Below are 19,533 nucleotides of genomic sequence, written 5' to 3' on the forward strand. Positions count from 1 at the left end.
AATCAATTATTTTTTGTGCCACCTCTGCATTTTTATCCATTTATTTTTAGATTTGTTAAATTGAAATTTATTTTCTTATACATCTTCCATTAAATGCTAGCAGTAAATCTCAGTGCTTCTCTGAAAGCAAGGGCCACAATCTATATATGTACACCGGGATCTACAATTGTGCCTAGGAAAAAGTATATCCCCATCCAATGACTGAAAAACTTAACTGAATTGTGTTAATGGTATTTTTCTGTATGGTAAGATGACACACAATCTCAGGGGTTAAAAGTAGGAGCATACACTGAAAAATATGGTAAATCCAGTGCCCTTGTAAAAGAAATATTCAAAGATAAAAACCCAGAAATAGTAAGCTTCCTAGCATATGGATTATGGCTTCTAAATTCCACTTCCCACTGATCAGTCTCCTTAAAAAAAAAAAAGTCAGAAGCACAAAGTATTACAAAAGCCTAGGAAATCTTGAGCCAGAAAGCAATGAAGTTAAAAATGAAAATATTAGCATGGTTCATGAAGACATAGCAGCAAACTTTAGGAGACACTGCCAGTCAAAACAATGACTGAATTGGCCTAAGAACATCAAATAAACAGACCCCATGGGTTCATAATGGTTACTTTAAAACTTAATCAAATTTCTAGGCTGCTATGGCACCAACTCATTATTCTGAAAATGATCAATAGAATACAAGGAAAGAAAAAAGAATTTAACCTTTTTTGTAAATTGAATTCCAGAGTAAATAAGGAGTTAATTAAAAGAAAAAATTCTTCCTTACAGAATTCTAGGTTAAGAAACATAAAAGGAATAACAAAATTAGAAGATGACTATATTGCAACTCTAGTGAAATAGAGGATCAGGAAAATATTCAACAGTATCTGCTAAAATCATTGGTAAAATGCTGAGGAGAGATTTAACGACCCATGAAAGAAATAATTGCTATACTAACTTCTGTAAAAGGAAAAACTTCGGCTTTGAGAACAACACTTCGAAGAGAATAAAAAGACAAGCCACAGACTGTCGAACAGTATTTGTAAAACACACATATGATAAAGGACTATTATCCAAGATATACAAAGGACTGTCAAAATTTAACAACAATAACAACAAAAACCTGATTAGAAAATGGACCAAAGACCTAACAGAAGCCTTACCAAAGAAGATATATAGATGGCAAAAAGCACACGGAGATACTCCACATCAGATATCATCAGGGAACTGCAAAGTAAGACAACAGTGAGATTCTGCAACACATCTATTAGACTGGCCAAAATCCAGAACACCGACAACACTAACAAATGCTGATGAGAATATGAAGTAACAGGAACTCTCATTCATGGTGGTATTGTAGAAATGAAAAATGGTACAGCTACTCTGGAAGACAGTTAGGAAGTTTCTTACAAAACCAAACATATTCTTACATACCATCAAGCAGTCACCCTCCTTGGTACTTACCCAAAGGAGCTGAAAACTTACGTCCACACAAAAATCTGCACATGGATATTTAAAGCAGTATTATTTATAACTGCCCAAACTTGGAAGCAACCAGATGTCCTTCAGTAGGTAAATGGATAAATAAACTATCATATACCCTGACAATGGATAGTTATTCAGTGAAATGGGCTATCAAACTATGAAAGACACAAAGGAACCTTAAATGCATATTACCAAGTGAGGGGATTCAATGTGAAAAGGCTACACACTGCAAAATTCCAATTATTTGACCTTCTGGAGAAGGAAAACTATGGAGATGATTAAGAAAAACAGTTGTTTCTAGGGGCTGGTAGCAGAGATGAATAGGTAGAACCCAGAGCAAGTTTTTAAGGCTGTGAAAATGCTATATATGACACTATAACTATGACTACATTTCATTATACATTTATCTAAATCAACAGAATATACAACACCAAGAGTAAATGGTGGGACTTCCCTGGTGGTCCAGTGGTTAAAAATCCTCATACCAATGCAGAGGACACGGGTTTGATATCTGATCTGGGAAGATTCCACATGTCACAGAGCAACTAAGCCCAAGAGCTACAACTACTGAGCCCACATGCTGCAACTACTGAAGCCTAGGGCCCATGCTCTGCAACAAGAGAAGCCACCATAATGAGAAGCCCTCACATAACAACTAGAGTAGGCCCCACTCACTGCAAATACAGAAAGTTCACACACAGCAACAAAGAGCCAGAACAGCCAAAAATAAATTAAAAACTTTTTTAAAAGAATAAGAAAAACAGAAACTAAAAAAAAAAAAAAAAGTAAATGCTAATATAACTATGGACTTCTGCTGATTATGATGTGTGAATGTAGGCTCATCAATAGTAACAAATATACCACTCTGATGTGGGCTATTGCTCTGAGGAGGCAACCTCTTTCACCAGATGGGTAATAGCTAGTAAGCTAGGGTCAGGGTGTAAATGTGAAATCTCTGTACCCTCCTCTAAATTTTGCCATCAGCCTAAAACTGCTCTAGCAACAAAAGCCTTGGGGGAAAAAAAAAAAATTAAGGGAAACTTTATGATGAATAGATCAGGCTGATAACATCTAAACTCAGTGATAACATCAGTAAACATGCTCAGGTGCTTCAGTCCTGTCCAACTCTCTCAAAGAGAGAGTCCAAATATCATGGACTATAGCCTTCCAGGCTTCTCTGTCCATGGGATTCTCCAGGCAAGAGTGCTGAAGTAGGTTGTTATTTCCTTCTCCAGGGGATCTTCCCGATCCAGGAGATTGAACCTGAGTCTCCTTTGTCTCCTGCATTATAGGCTGATTTTTCACGGCTGAGCCACAAGGGGAAGCGCAAAATAAGTACATGGGAGTTCATTAACAGTTCTCTCTGCTTTTATTTTTATCTGAACACTTTCATATTAAAAAGTTAAAGTTTTATTTCACTTTTACATTTATTTTATTCCAAGTTGAATTCGGCCTGAATTTGACCCATCACCAACAGCAGATATACCAATTTTATGAAGATTAAGATCTATAGAGTACTTTTTGTTATTTAAAAAGAAACATTTTACAAAATTTGTATAGTGTATCATTTACCAATTTATAATATTTTGACAAAAAAATTACCAAAAATAGTTAAGAAAATTGCAAGTACATAAAATATATTCAGTATAAAAATCACATTACTAGAAATATAACTAGTTAGGAAATAAGAATATATTAAAAAGTATTTTTTTATAAAATACAAAGATGACATACAAATATCATTTAGATATTATAACTTCTTTTTAATTAAAATCATGGGCCATCTCTTATATGTGAATGTTCAAAATAGCATTTTTCATAATAGCCAAAAGTGGAAAAAAAAAACAAATATACATCTATTTAATGGATAAACAAAATGAAATATGTCCATACTACAGAACACTATACCTTACAAAAAGGAGAGAAGTACTAACATAAGCAACAACATGGATTAATGTCAAAAATATTATATTAATTGAAAGAAGCCAGACACATTGACTACAAATCATATATCCCATTTATATGAAATTTCTAGGAAATACAAAAACATAAAGACAGAAAGCAGATCATTGGTTATATCAGGCTGAAATTGAGTGCTGACACTGACTGCAAATGATTGTGAGGTAACTTTTAGCATGACACAATTTAAAAATAATTATGAGGGACTTCCGACTCCAGGGAATATGGTGGCTAAAACTTCATGTTCCTAATGCATGGGACCTGAGTTTGATACCTGGTCAGGGAACTAGATCCCACGTGCTGCAACTAAGACCCAGCACAGTTAAATAAATTTTTAAAAACAGAAACAAAACAACTAAATTATGGCACTGGTGTACAAATATACAAATTTACTGACATTAATCACACTATACACTTAAAGTGAGTTAATTTTGTGTAAATTATACCTCAAAAAAGCTTTAAAACACAGAAGACCAGGCCATCTACTCTTTGGGAATATCAATTGTGATTGTCTACCATACAGTTTCTGCTAAAAGTTTATCAGAGAAGACTGATATTTCAAGGATTAGGCTAAAGTACTAATTTTCAAAGTGTAGTCCCAACCAGTGGGAACAGGAAGAGAACTAGAGTTAGAAGTGGAGACTGAAGAGGTGACTAAATTGCTGTAATCTCATAAGAAAGTGGTTTCCTAAGATAAGATCTACTTATTCCTAATGAAGATGCTGTGAAGAATGTTGAAATGACAACAAAGAATTTAGAATGCTGTATAAACTTAGTTGATACAGCAGTGGTAGGGTTTGAGAGGACTGACTCCCAATTTTGAAAGAAGATCTACTGTGGGTAAAATGCTATCAAACAGCATTAAATGTCACAGAGAAACTGTTCATGAAAGGAAGAGTCAACCAATTCAGTGGACTTGATAGTTCTCTTATTTTGAGAAACTGCCACAGCCACCCCAACTTTCAGCAACCACAACCCTGATCAGTCAACAGCCATCAACACTGAGGCGAGGCCCTCCACCAGGAAAAGGATTATTATAACTTACTGAAGATGCTGATGATGCTTATCATATTTTTTTATGACATAGCCACTTTGGAAAACAATTAGACAGTTTCTTATAAAGTTAAAAACACTTACCACAAGACCCAGCAATCCCACTCCAAGTATTTACCCAACTGACATGAAAACTTATTGTCTTACCAAAACCTATTAAGCAAATATTCATAGCATCTTTATTCACAATCACCAAAAATTAAAAACAACCCACACGTTCTTCAACTAATGGTAAATTGCTTACATCCATGTGATGGAATATTACTTACCAATTAAAAAGGACACATAAAATATGGTGAATCTCAAATGCATTACAGTAAACAAAACAAGCCAGACTCAAAGGGTTACACTCTATACAATTTCATTTATATGATAGTCTGGTAAAGGCAAAATTATAGGAGTAGAAAACAGAAAACAGGCTGCCAAAGGCTAGGCATAGGGTTGGCTACAAAGAGACATAGGAGAATTTGAGCAGAGTAACAGAAATGTGCTGTAATTTGAGTAGGTGGTAATTGCAAGGCTATGTATTTGTTAAAATCCCCAAATCTGTATATGCAAAAAGTGAAATTTACTGAGTATAAATGATATCTTTTCTTTTAAAAAAATAAATAAAAAAGACAATTCTGGATCCCTGTAAAGTGGAATGAAAGGAAGGAGACAGATTAGGAGTTATTATAATTAACCAATGTAAAATGATGGTAGCTTTTGTGTGAGTGATAGAAGTAGTGAAGATGAGAAGTTGTTAGGTTCTGGATATATTTTAAAGGATAATGGAAATAATCTGCCAAGGAATAAGAAATAAGAGGTTGAAAAAGAGATCAAAAATAATATCAAGATTTTTTTTTTTCCCTGTACAACTAGAAAGATACAGTTAACCTATCATAGAGATGTGGAAGTCTGGGAGAATTCCTTGGAAAGGGGTGAGAATTAAGACTTTCAATTTTCACCATATGAAGTTTGACATGTTTATAAAACATCCAAGTGAAACTGTTGATACACAGTTATTTATTCAGAATACAGGATGGAGTCTATACATATAAATTTGATACACATTAGTATAAGGATGCCATTTAAAAACATGAAACTAAATACTATTACCTGCAGAGTTACCGAGAATCAGAAAGAAGAAATTTGAAGATTAAGTGCTAAAGCATCCAAAGCCTGGGGAAATGGGAAAGAAGCAGCAAATAAAAGACTCTTTGAAGTTGAATGAGAACTAAGCAAACAGTGTCTAGGAAGAAGAAAGTTTCAAGACAAAGAATGATTGCTCCATTGCTGTCAGGGAAGATGATGATTGACTTGACCCATCTTAAACACAAAGATCTCTAGAGGCACTAGCTAAAGCTGATTTGTGGTGTGAGGGCCGGAAGTGTGTTTGGATCAGGTCTAGAGGATAAACAGGAAGATAGATATTAACGACAGTGAAAACAAAATACTTTTTTTTTTCACCTCAAATTCTATTTTTTAAAGCAACAGCAATTCTTTTTTATTACTATCAGTGTTTTATAGCATTTTCCATCCTTTCACCTTTCAATCTTTGTGTATACTTATGACACACAAACAGCATAGAGCTGAATATCCTTTAAATCCAATCCATAACTGTCTTTCTAACTGAAAGTTAATCTATTCAACATTTCTTAGCAATATATTGGATTGATTTCTGTCTTCTTAATTTGTGCTTAATTTTATTTTTGTTCATATTTTTAAAAATTGGAGATTATAGCACATGAAGGTTTATACACACACATACACACACAAAGACTTTAAAATACAGTTGATTTAGAAATGAAAATGAGAACAAGAAACTAAGTATGGAAAAAATTCAAGCTTTCCAAAAACACTGGATTAAAAAAATATATATATTTTTTGGTAAATATCTGAGACTTTACTTAAAGAGCATAATCATTTTATGTGGGTACCAGGTTGGTACCCACAAACCTACCAAGGCCAAAACATAAATTTCAGATGCAGGCAAACCATTTGCAGACTCTCCAGATAGAATTCCATCCATTTCTCAGGAATTAAACACTGTATATATATTAAACACTATATATATATTGTGGATGAAGCATAAGCTGAAATCAAGATTGCCAGGCATACAGCACAGCGACTCAACATATTTATGGATTTTATTCCATTTGAAGTTATTACAAAACAGTGGCTATATTCCTATGTACTGTACATTATAATGTATAATGTAGCTTATCAATTTTATACATAGCAGTATGTTTTTCCTAGGGATTTCCCTATGGCTCAAATGGTAAGTAATCTGCCTGCAATGCAGGAGACCCGGGTTCTCAGCAAAGAGATTGAGAAATATCAATAACCTCAGATATGCAGATGACACCACCCTTATGGCAGAAAGTGAAGAAGAATGAAAGAGCCTCTTGATGAAAGTGAAAGAAATGACTTAGAACTCAACGTTCAGAAAACTAAGATCATGGCATCCAGTCCCATGACTTCATAGCATATAGATGGGGAAACAATGGAAACAGTGACAGACTTTATTTTGGGGGACTCCAAAATCACTGCAGATGGTGACTGTAACCATGAAACTAAAAGATGCTTGCTCCTTGGAAGAAAAGCTATGACTGAACTAGACAGCATATTAAAAAGCAGAGACATTACTTTGCCAACAAAGGTCCGTCTAGTAAAAGCTATGATTTGTCCAGTAGTCAATGTATGGATATGAGAGTTGGACTATAAAGAAAGCTGAGCACTGAACAATTGATGCTTTTGAACTGTGGTGTTGGAGAAGACTCTTGAGAGTCCCTTGGACTGCAAGGAGATCCATCCAATCCATCCTAAAGGAAATCAGTTCTGTGGAGAAGGGAATGGCAATCCACTCCAGCACTCTTGCCTGGAAAATCCCATGGACGGAGGAGCCTGATAGGCTACAGTCCATGGGGTCGCAAAGAGTCGGACACGACTGGGCGACTTCACTTTCACTTTCCCCTTGCAGAGCTGTTGGGATGAAGTGAGAGGCTATGTATAGCATCTGTCCAGGGTAGCCTGTGTTGGGTGCTCAGGCCAGTGCCATCAACAGCATAGCACTCACCAAGTTCCTATGCTGCCGGGCTGCTGGACTTGACGCTCCAAGGCTAGCCTGCCTGCCAGGAATGGCCCAGAGCCCAGGTCCTGCAGTCACTGGGTGACTTCAGTTTTGACCTCCCCACCTGTAGCTGTCAGGCATAACTGCAGCCTCCCTTGCTCTTGACTTCACATCTGCCACAGGCTGAAAAGAAAATTCCCAAGCGTGTAGCATGTCCAGGTTCTGTTTAAACAGGTTGGGGTGCTCTGAATATGGCTAGAGGAACCCAGTGGCTGGGTCTTCATGTTATTTCTACCACTTTGGCCTTCCCCGCCTTTTTTCAGCTCCACAGCCCTGTTTTTGTTCTTCCGGGCCAGGCCCACAGGGTTTACTAGGAAGCAGCAGCCCGCTCTTCCGGCCGGCACAGCTGAGCCTGCAAAGGATGTGCTTAGTACCTCCTGTCCTTACCCTTCCTTCCAGCCCTTCCTAGCCCTCTGCGTGTTGGGGTTCTGACCATCTTTAAACTTGAGGAGCACAGCCAGAGGGAAGACAGTTTCCTCCCACAGGTGACTGTTTCCAAACCAGCTATGATCTCCTTGTTACCACCACCCTCCTGCCCTCCCCTGAGGCTCTTAGGGCAGAAGGAATGAATGATGTAGAAAAAAACTTCTAGGTAAGAAACATGGTTTTTCTTTGATAGGGGGAAAAAAGGGCACAGCAGTGTTGAAACAGTTTTAAGTTTAATTTGTTGATATATGGTCTGTACTTAGACAAACATTAAAGTTCTACAACATACATAATAATGTCAACATGGGAAAATACCAACTTTGTCATTGCACATACCAATAAATAAATACATTTGCTCCAGAAAAAAAAAAAAAAAAGGAAATCAGTTCTGAATATTCATTGAAAGGACTGATGTTGAAGTTGAAACTCTAATACTTTCGCCACCTGATGTGAAGAACTGACTCATTGGGAAAGATCCTGATGCTGAGAAAGATTGAAGGTGGGAGAAGGGGATGACAGAGGATAAGATGGTTGGATGGCATCACCGACTCGATGGACATGAGTTTGAATAGGCTCCAGGGGTTGGTGATGGAGGGGAAGCCAGATATGCTGCAGTTCATGGGGTTGCAAAGAGTCAGACACAACTTAGCGACTGAACTGAAACACTATATTAAATTTTTAAAATTAATTCTGCTTGCTCTTTATGGTTTCTACAAGCTATCCATGTATCCATGAATTTTATGTAAGACAGCACTAAATTTAGTGAACTGATTTTTTACATCCTCTACTTTTAAGATTAAACCATCACAAATAGCTTTAGATCTTTTATTTTCCACTACTGCATATTTTTCCTTTATGTGAATATACCAAAGAGGAGAGTGAAAAGGTTGGCTTAAAGTTCAACATTCAGAAGACTAAGATCATGGCATCTGGTCCCATCACTTCATGGGAAATAGATGGGGATACAGTGGAAACAGTGTCAGACTTTATTTTTGGGGGCTCCAAAATCACTGCAGATGGTAACTGCAGCCATGAAACTAAAAGATGCTTACTCCTTGGAAGAAAATTTATGAACAACCTAGATAGCATATTCAAAAGCAGAGACATTACTTTGCCAACAAAGGTCCATCTAGTCAAGGCTATGGGTTTTCCAGTGGTCGTGTATGGATGTGAGAGTTGGACTGTGAAGAAAGCTGAGTGCCAAAGAATTGCTGCTTTTGAACTGTGGTGTTGGAGAAGACTCTTGAGAGTCCCTTGGACTGCAAGGAGATCCAACCGGTCCATTCTGAAGGAGATCAACCCTGGGTGTTCTTTGGAAGGAATGATGCTAAAGCTGAAACTCCAGTACATTGGCTGCGAAGAGTTGACTCACTGGAAAAGACTTTGATGCTGGGAGGGATTGGGGGCAGGAGGAAAAGGGGATGACAGAGGATGAGAAGGCATCACTGACTCGATGGACATGAGTTTGAGTGAACTCCGGGAGATGGTGATGGACAGGGAGGCTTGGCGTGCTGCAATTCATGGGGTCACAAAGAGTTGGACACGACTGAGCGACTGAACTGAACTGAACTGAAAATGAGTAACATGAAGAATGGCAGATATCATGCAATTCAAACTGCATATGGGAGAATATTTACTTTTTGGCAATGGAAGATACTGATGGTTGACCAGATCACTGTCTTTAAGAGGGCTCCATTTTCAAAAGAATCACATGTATTTTTGTAGCTGTGAACCAAATACTCTAGGCTTCTATCCTTTCAAAAGTAGAGTGCTATATTTTTTCCCTTTGCACAGAGCAATACATTTGCCCAGTTAACAATAAAAATTACTGATATTATCAGGGGATCAGAGTGTAATCTATAGTTTATTCCAAGACTTTACATATTTCTTTAATAGTTCTCAGAGGATATAGTCCAAGGTGCCAAACCAAACAAAGATCTAACATGAAACCTTTGTTTATTTAAAATGTGGTCACTTCTAAACAGACATTTCTCTAAAGAAGACATATATACAACTAATAAACACATGAAAAGCTGCTCAACATTGCTTAACACTAGAGAAATGCAAATCAAAACTACAATGAGCTATTGTCTCACACTAGTCAGAATGGCCATCATCAAAAAATCTACAGACAATAAATGTTGGAGAGGGTGTGGAGAAAAGGGAACCCTCCTGCACTGTTGGTGGGAATGTAAATTGATACAGGCACTATGGAGAACAGTATGGAGATTCCTTAACGATGAATAAAACTACCATAAGACCCAGCAATCCCACTCCTGGGCATATACCCTGAGGAAACCATACTTGAAAAAGACACATGTACCCCAATGTTCACTGCAGCACTATTTACAATAGCTAAGGACATGGAAGCAACCTAGATGTCCACTGACAGATGAATGAATAAAGAAGTTGTGGTACACATACACGTAAGTGTATACTGGAATCTTATTCAGCTATAAAAAGGAACACATTTGAGTCAGTTCTAATGAGGTGGATGAACCTAGAGCCTATTATACAGAGTGAAGTGAAAGAGAAAGACAAATATGGTATATTAATGCATATATATGGAATCTAGAAAGATGGTACTGATGATCCTACTGCAGAGCAGCAAAGGAGATGCAGACATAAAGGAAAGACTTTTGGACACAGTGGGGGAAGGAGAGGGTGGGATGACTTGAGAGAGCGTAGCATTGAAACACATGTATTACCATATGTAACAATAGACAGCCAGTGGGAATTTGCTGTATGATGCAGACAACCCAAAGTCAGTGCGCTGTGACAACCTTAGAGGGGTGGGATGGGGAAAAAAGGTGGGAGGGAGGGGACATATGTATACCTATGGCTAATTCATGTTGACATATGGCAGAAACTATCACAATATTGTAAAGTAATTACTATGCAATTAAAAATAAAATGAAAACATGGTCACTTCTTTAAGCATGAAAAAAATACACATGCTAACTCTGACTTCAATAATCACTTTAAATGACTTTGAGTCACTGAATTTTAAAACTGCATTGTATAGCATAGCATAATTTATAAAAAGTTAAAAGTGGATCCCAGGAATTTAAATAAATAAATAAAATAAAATATACCTCATGGGACTTTAATTCTATGATGTAGGGAGGGGCATAAATTGTTAATTTTAAGGTATTCAAATTAAACAACATGAAAAATCTTATAATTACTCTGAAGATTGCTAGTGGAATACCCTAAGAACATTTTTAAAGTTTAAAAGTATAAAGTTTTAAACAGTTCAAATTTTAAATGTTTAAAGAACTTTAAAATAAGTAAGCTTCTTTTAGTATTTACAGTAATATTATTGTTATTCTTAAATTATTATAGGATAAACAATTCTGTTACTGTGCATAGGAATATTTTTTATGTAAGTAAAAAGTGGTACAAATATAAAATTTAATAAATTAAAACCTTTAACATTAAATGTGAACAAAAATTATTAACATAAAATCATAATGTAATTTTCCTTAAAAAAATTTCCAAGCTCTTTCAGTGGAAAAGGCCTAGAAACAATAAGCAACTCAGTAGCAACTAGAATACTGGCAAAGCTTAATTAACATCAGGCCAGCTGGCAAATAAGACAGCTAAGAATCCAACTCCATTATCACAAAACAAAGCAATGAAAGGTAGATAAAGTCAATAAACTGATAAATGGCACAAGTTATCAATAAGATGAGAGTATAATTCTTCTAATACATTTAAGAGATCATCAGTTCAGTTCAGTTCAGTCGCTCAGTCGTGTCTGACTCTGCGACCCCATGAATCGCAGCACACGAGGCCTCCCTGTCCATCACCAACTCCCAGAGTTCACTCAGACTCATGTCCATCGAGTCAGTGATGCCATCCAGCCATCTCATACTCTGTCGTCCCCTTCTCCTCCTGACCCCAATCCCTCCCAGCATCAGAGTCTTTTCCAATGAGTCAACTCTTCACATGAGGTGGCCAAAGTATTGGAGCTTCAGCTTCAGCATCATTCCTTCCAAAGAAATCCCAGGGCTGATCTCCTTCAGAATGGACTGGTTGGATCTCCTTGCAGTCCAAGGGACTCTCAAGAGTCTTCTCCAACTCCACAGTTCAAAAGCATCAATTCTTTTGTGCTCAGCCTTCTTCACAGTCCAACTCTCACATCCATACACGACCACAGGAAAAACCACAGCCTTGACCAGACGGACCTTAGTTGGCAAAGTAATGTCTCTGCTTTTGAATATGCTATCTAGGTTGGTCATAACTTTCCTTCCAAGGAGTAAGAGTCTTTTAATTTCATGGCTGCAGTCACCATCTGCAGTGATTTTGGAGCCCCCAAAAATAAAGCCTGACACTGTTTCCACTGTTTCCCTGTCTATTTCCCATGAAGTGATGGGACCAGATGCCATGATCTTAGTTTTCTGTATGTTGAGCTTTAAGCCAACTTTTTCACTCTCCTCTTTCACTTTCATCAAGAGGCTTTTTAGTTCCTCTTCACTTTCTACCATAATGGTGGTGTTATCTGCATATTTGAAGTTATTGATATTTCTCCCAGCAATCTTGATTCCAGCTTGTGCTTCCTCCAGCCCAGCGTTTCTCATGATGTAATCTGCATATAAGTTAAATAAGCAGGGTGACAATATACAGCCTTGACACACTCCTTTTCCTATTTGGAACCAGTCTGTTGTTCCATGTCCAGTTCTAACTGTTGCTTCCTGACCTGCATACAGATTTCTCAAGAGGCAGGTCAGGTGGTCTGGTATTCCCATCTCTTTCAGAATTTTCCACAGTTTATTGTGATCCACACAGTCAAAGGCTTTGGCATAGTCAATAAAGCAGAAATAGATGTTTTTCTGGAACTCTCTTGCTTTTTCAATGATCCAACAGATGTTGGTAATTTGATCTCTGGTTCCTCTGCCTTTTCTAAAACCAGCTTGAACATCAGGAAGTTCACGGTTCACATATTGCTGAAGCCTGGCTTGGAGAATTTTGAGCATTACTTTACTAGCATGTGAGATGAGTGCAGTTGTGCAGGAGTTTGAGCATTCTTTGGCATTGCCTTTCTTTGGGATTGGAATGAACACTGACCTTTTCCAGTCCTGTGGCCACTGCTGAGTTTTCCAAATTTGCCGGCATATTGAGTGCAGCACTTTCACAGCATCATCTTTTGGGATTTGAAATAACTCAACTGGAATTCCATCACCTCCACTAGCTTTGTTCATAGTGATGTTTTCTAAGGCCCACTTGACTTCACATTCCAGGATGTCTGGCTCCAGATGAGTGATCACTCCATCGTGATTATCTGTGTCATAAAGATCTTTTTTGTACAGTTCTTAGTGATATTTTAATCAAAGTATAGCTGAGGCACATCATATAAGTTGGAGATGTACAATATAGTGATTCACAGTTTTTATAAAGATAATACTCCATTTATAATTATAAATAATATTGGCTATATTCCCCATATTATACACTATACCCTTGTAGCCTATATCACACATAATAGTTTGTAACTCTTAATCCCCTAACCTCATAATCTCCCCCATTCCTTCTCCCCACTGGAAACCACTAGCCTGTATCTGTGAGTATGTTTCTTGTTTTAATTCACTAGATTGTTGTATTTTTTAGATTTCACATATAAGAAATATCATAGAGTATTTGTCTTTGTCTGATTTATTTCATGTAGTATAATGCCCTCCAGGTCTATCCATGTTCCTGCAAATCACAAAACTCTGCTCTTTTTTTTATGGTCATCCTAAAGGAGAGCAGTCCTGGGTGTTCATCAAAAGGACTGATGTCAAGGCTGAAACTCCAATACTTTGGCCACCTGATGCGAAGAGCTGACTCATTGGAAAAGACCCTGATGCTGGGAAAGATTGAGGGCAGGAGGAGAAGGGGACGACAGAGGATGAGATGATTGGATGACATCATCAACTTGATGGACATGGGTGTGGGTGAACTCCGGGAGTTGGTGATGGGCAGGGAGGGAGGCCTGGCGTGCTGAGGTTTATGGGGTCGCAAAGAGTCAGACACGACTGAGTGATTGAACTGAACTGAACTGAGTATATCTATATGTACCATACCTTCTTTATTTATTCATCTGTTGATGGACACTTAGGTTGCTATAGATTTGTAGTCTTAATTAGGGATTACGTCTTAATTAGGGATTCTGATTCTTCCAACTGTTATTCTTTCTCAAGATTGCTTTGAGTCTTGAAAAATAATCATTTGGCACCTTTCGTGCTTCCAATTTATTCTAGTCCTGTGACAAATGTCATTGGCATTTTTTTGCGGGGGGGGGGGGCGTCTGCACTTGGTCTTCATTGCTGCGCATGGGCTTTCTCTAGTTGTGAAGAGTGGGGGCTAATACTCTCCAGTTGTGGTGTGTGGGTGTGTCATTGTGGTGGCTTCTTTTGTTGTGGAGCACTGGCTCTAAGGTGCGAGGGCTTCGGGAGCTGTGGCTCATGGGCTCAGAAGTTGCAGCTTGTGGATTCCAGAGATCAGGCTCATTAGTTGTGGCACAGTGGCTTAGTTGCCCCATAGCATGTGGAATCTTCCTGGACCAGGGATCAAAACCTGTGTCCCCTGCATTGGCAGGCAGATTCTTTACCACTGGAATACCATGGAAGTTTGTCATTGGGACGTCACTGAATCTGTTCATTGTCTTGGATAGTATGTTCACTTTAACAATATTAATTCTTCCAATCCAAGAACATGGTATATCTCTCCATCTGTCTCTGTCATCTTCAATTTCTTTCATTAGTTTCTGACAGTTTTCCAAGTACAGGTCTTTCACCTCTGTAGGCAGGTTTAGTCACAGGTATTTTATTATTTTTAATGTAATTATAAATGGGATGGTTTCCTTAATTTCTCTTTCTGATGGTTTCTTGATAGTATGCAACTGATATCTATATACATATTAATTTTGTATCCTGCAACTCTACCAAATTTATTGATGAATGAATAATTTTGATCATAGTGATAATTTTTAAATTATTATTATTAAATTTAAAATTTTAAAATCACAACCAAAAAGACTCCTCATTGCTCACCAAAGAAGGATGTAGACAACCAGCTCATTACTTTAGAAACAGTAAACAAAAACAAAGAATTAAGCATTTATTCCTTTTTCTGTTAGGACTCTATCTTAGGATAAACAGTCAGTTAATGGAAATTCTCTTTACAGATGTAATCTACTAAATTAAGAAAGAATTATGAAAACAGATTTATCACTATTTTGAAGCCGCATGTGAACCAAAAGCTATAAGCAATGACTGTCAATAGCTAACACCAACACAAAGAAAGAATCAAGCATTATGTGCCTCATGGTGTAGTTTTCAAAACAATATATGACATATTCTTACAGAAATGTGAGCCTCAGTCTGTTCAAGCCTCTGTATCAAAATCACAATTAAAGAAAATTCAGGACCAGAAAATGGCTGGATGACCATGGGGATGCAATCAGCAAAATCCATAATGTAAGATACTATACAGGGCAAACAATCTAGTTTCCACAACAATAAAGTTCAAGGAGGGAAAAAAAAACCAGTATGAACCTATATACTAAAAGAGACATATCAACATATTGCAATGTTTGGAACTTTTAAGGATCCTGATTTTTTTTTAAAAGTGAGGAATGAGAAAATTTGAACACCAACTAGATATTTCATATTAAGGAATTTTATTAACAATTTTAGTATGATAATGGTACTGGGTTATTTATGTGTTAAAATAGATGTCCTTTTAAATAACATATATAAAAATACTTACAAATAAAAAAATGAATAATATGATTAGGAGTTTGCTTCAAAATAATTCAATGGGAGGTAAGGAGAATGAGTGGAGTCAAGATGAAATAAAATTGGCTACAAGATGATTAAGTAGCTAATGCATAGGTAGATAATGGGTACATGGTGTTTCATTATACAATTTGCTCTATTTTTGCATATGTCTGAAGTTTTCCAAATTAAACGTTTTTCTTTAATCTGTCTTCCAGAAAAACTATAATAAAATCAGTTACACTTGTCTGAAAATATCAGATTCAGTTTATGAATCTCCCAAATGTATTTCCACTTTCACACAAAGCTAAGGCTTTAAAGCAAAAGAATTATACTGATGGTATATTTTAAGAAATCAGCAAGTCAGTGAAAATTTTTCCTTATTTCGCGAAGAGAAGGATTCCTAGCAAACAAAATCAAGAAAGACATGAAGAACCAACCAATTCAGCTTACTTTTTAAGCAAGCATTTGGGTTTGAGCATGATCTAGTAATATAAGAGACAACTCCTGATTCACCTGTGTCATTGATTACCTGCCTGTTTACCAAGAGTAAGATGGGATTTCAACTATGTCCACTTACTACATGGCTGTCTTACCAAATTTACAATCTGTATTTTTTAAGGCTTTAAAATGTTTTGAAGTTCATCAAAGGATATAAAAGCTGAGTTTTAAAATTCTAGCCTGTTATCAGACATCTAAACATTTCCCACAAATAACAAAGCAGCAAACTTTAAAAACAATTTAGAACTGCTTTAATATTATTTAGACACTTACAGAAAATCAGACTTACATACCTTGCCTGGACTGTGAAGCTGCTACAGGAACTTCTTGGTTTGGCTCAAAAGGAAGCTCAGGTGTTAGGTTTTCAAACTGCTCTTTACTAATGAGATTTAGCTTCTTAAAGTTCTCAACTTCTTGCTAAAGTAGAATGGAGGAATCTAATTACTAAACTTGCTAAGAGAGTAACCAACAGACAATAATTGATACCAGTCTCAAAAAAATGAGTTTTAAAAACCAGAATTGATTGCAACAGAATAAAAAAAGATGTTCCAATAAAGAATCCAGCATTATACTTAAAAATAATTAATATTCAGAGTCTAAAGATGGCATCAAGAACCCTAAAATGTTATGAACATTTTATAATTAAAACATATTATAAGAACCTACATTCTTATCATTAATTACTTATCGAGCACTGAGACACAAGACCATTAAGGTATTATAGAGGTTACAAAGTAATCTGATACACATTTCCTATCCTTAAGGAATTTACCAGTTAGATGGAGAGAAAGAAATGTACAAATAAAAATAATATTAGACAGTATCTGAAAAGTGTAATATTTGGCATAAGAATTGAGATCATAAGGGAGGCATCACAGAAGAGATGAGACAAAAGAAGCTCCTTAAATGAGAATTTAGAGAAAGGGAAAAGAATCCTAAATTAGGTACTATGAGCACAGATGAGAAGCTTGGAACAAACAGTCATTTATTAGAAGATAATTCAATAAATGAGAGAATTTATTTAGAACTAGTGGCAAAAAGCCCTGATAAGGAAGTTGGAGAAATGCAACCCACTCCTGTACTCTTGCCTGGAAAATTCCATGGATGGAGGAGCCTGATGGGCTGCAGTCCATGGGGTTGCTAAGAGTCAGACACGACTGAGCGACTTCCCTTTCATCACTTTTTCCTTTCATGTACTAGAGAAGGAAATGGTAACACACTCCAGTGTTCTTGCCTTGAGAATCCCAGGGACGGGGGAGCCTGGTGGGCTGCCATCTATGGGGTCGCACAGAGTCAGACATGACTGAAGCGACAGCAGCAGCAGCAGTAGACGTTTAATACTAGTCCAAGAAGTTTCTACCTCATTTTCTAATAGGGGAAACATATGATGGAAGATAAATCTAGATGGATCTGAAGATTCATTTCCAAACCCCTTTTATAAACTTAGCAGCAAGGATGCCGAGTAGGTCTACGTTGTTAGCTATAAGGAAGAATGGGCCCATCCATGTCCCTAGGCCCCCTTCTAATTTCTGTTACATAATTACTTAGATTTTCCTTGCCCTGAACTACAAATACGCAAAACATTACAAAGGTAAAGGCCATTCTCTACTGGAAGGTCATTTGGCCATAGTGCATGAAGACTATCCAAGCTGGCCGAAGCCGTGGGGGGAGGGGGGAAGAGTTTGAGGGGCTGCTTACATTGTATTACGTCTGGTTATTTTCCCCAATAAACCCTATATCATGTCTACATTACTCAGTGCTAATATGTCCATAACCTTAAAATTTACAGGGTAACATCTAAAAAGAATGGACACAGGTAAAAAGACAAAGTTATTTGTCTGATGAATCAAATTAAACAACATAATTCCAAAATAGTTGTGACATCTTGCTCTTAATAGCTAACCAAACAACCTTTTCCTTCTGTCTTCAAATATGAATAGCTACTTGCCAGTTCACACCATTTATGAGATCCAATTAGCCTTTCAAAATAGGATCTATCTTTTTTCCATGAAAATGTCTTAAATGATTACTTCCCAAAATTACATACCAAAATTACTTTCCCAAAAGTCTTCAATAAACTATTCAAGCTAATTCAGAGTCATTACTCTTCACTGGCCCTTCTCTTGCTATAGAGCTTGCTATTAGCAGTTCTCACTTCAGTGAACATTTATTGTATGCTTCTCAAATGCCAAAAATGAATAAACATAGTTCTATTCTGACAGGAACACAAATTATATGTTTCTGTTTTGTTTTTAATTTTTAAAATTAACTAAGGTATAACACAGCCAAATTTATATATACATATACACATTACTGAGGACATAAATCATAAGTTTATATCTCAATGAGGGGTCAAAAGTGAATGAACCTGTGAAAACACCATTTGGGTAAAGATATAACTAAGCACTGCAGATGGTGACTGCAGCCATGAAATTAAAAGACTCTTACTCCTTGGAAGAAAAGTTATGACCAACCTACACAGCATATTCAAAAGCAGAGACATTACTTTGCCAACAAAAGTCCATCTAGTCAAGGCTATGGTTTTTCCAGTGGTCATGTATGGATGTGAGAGTTGGACTGTGAAAAAAGCTGAGCGCCAAAGAATTGATGCTTTTGAACTGTGGTGTTGGAGAAGACTCTTGAGAGTCCCTTGGACTGCAAGGAGATCCAACCAGTCCATTGTGATCAGCCCTGGGATTTCTTTGGAGGGAATGATGCTAAAGCTGAAACTCCAGTACTTTGGCCACCTCATGTGAAGAGTTGACTCATTGGAAAATACTCTGATGCTGGGAGGGATTAGGGGCAGGAGGAGAAGGGGACGACAGAGGATGAGATGGCTGGATGGCATCACTGACTCAATGGACATGAGTCTAAGTGAACTCTGGGGCTTGGTGATGGACAGGAAGGCCTGCTGTGCTGCGATTCATGGGGTTGCAAAGAGTCAGACACGACTGAGCAACTCAACTGAATTGAACTGATAACTAAGCACCCTAGAGGTACCCTTCATGCACCTTTCTATTACTACCCTCTTTCTTCCTAAAGATAACCAACACTCTGACTTTAATTCTACAGATTCATTTGCCTGTCTTTCAATTTTATAAAAAGGTAATAATAACACAGTTTCTTTCACACAAAAATCTTTACGAGATTCATTTATAGTTTGTGACCCTACACCAGAGATCAGCAAACTACAGCCCCTAAAAGCCAAGTTTGTTTTTGTTAAGTAGTTTTATTGGAACACAACCACA

General features: G+C 37.1%; 1 protein-coding gene across 2 annotated transcripts in view; it reads right to left on the reverse strand.

The window, feature by feature from the left end:
* Positions 1-19,533, reverse strand: part of LARP1B (La ribonucleoprotein 1B) — a 121,536-nt gene that overhangs the window by 31,834 nt on the left and 70,169 nt on the right. For both annotated transcript variants that reach the window (XM_040250509.1, XM_040250510.1), the window contains exon 12: positions 16,579-16,702. In XM_040250509.1, coding sequence (XP_040106443.1) covers positions 16,579-16,702 — 124 coding nt within the window. The remainder of the gene's footprint in view (positions 1-16,578; positions 16,703-19,533) is intronic.

Source organism: Oryx dammah, unplaced genomic scaffold, assembly GCF_014754425.2.
Source record: "Oryx dammah isolate SB20612 unplaced genomic scaffold, SCBI_Odam_1.1 HiC_scaffold_12, whole genome shotgun sequence".
Taxonomy (NCBI): Eukaryota; Metazoa; Chordata; class Mammalia; order Artiodactyla; family Bovidae; genus Oryx; species Oryx dammah.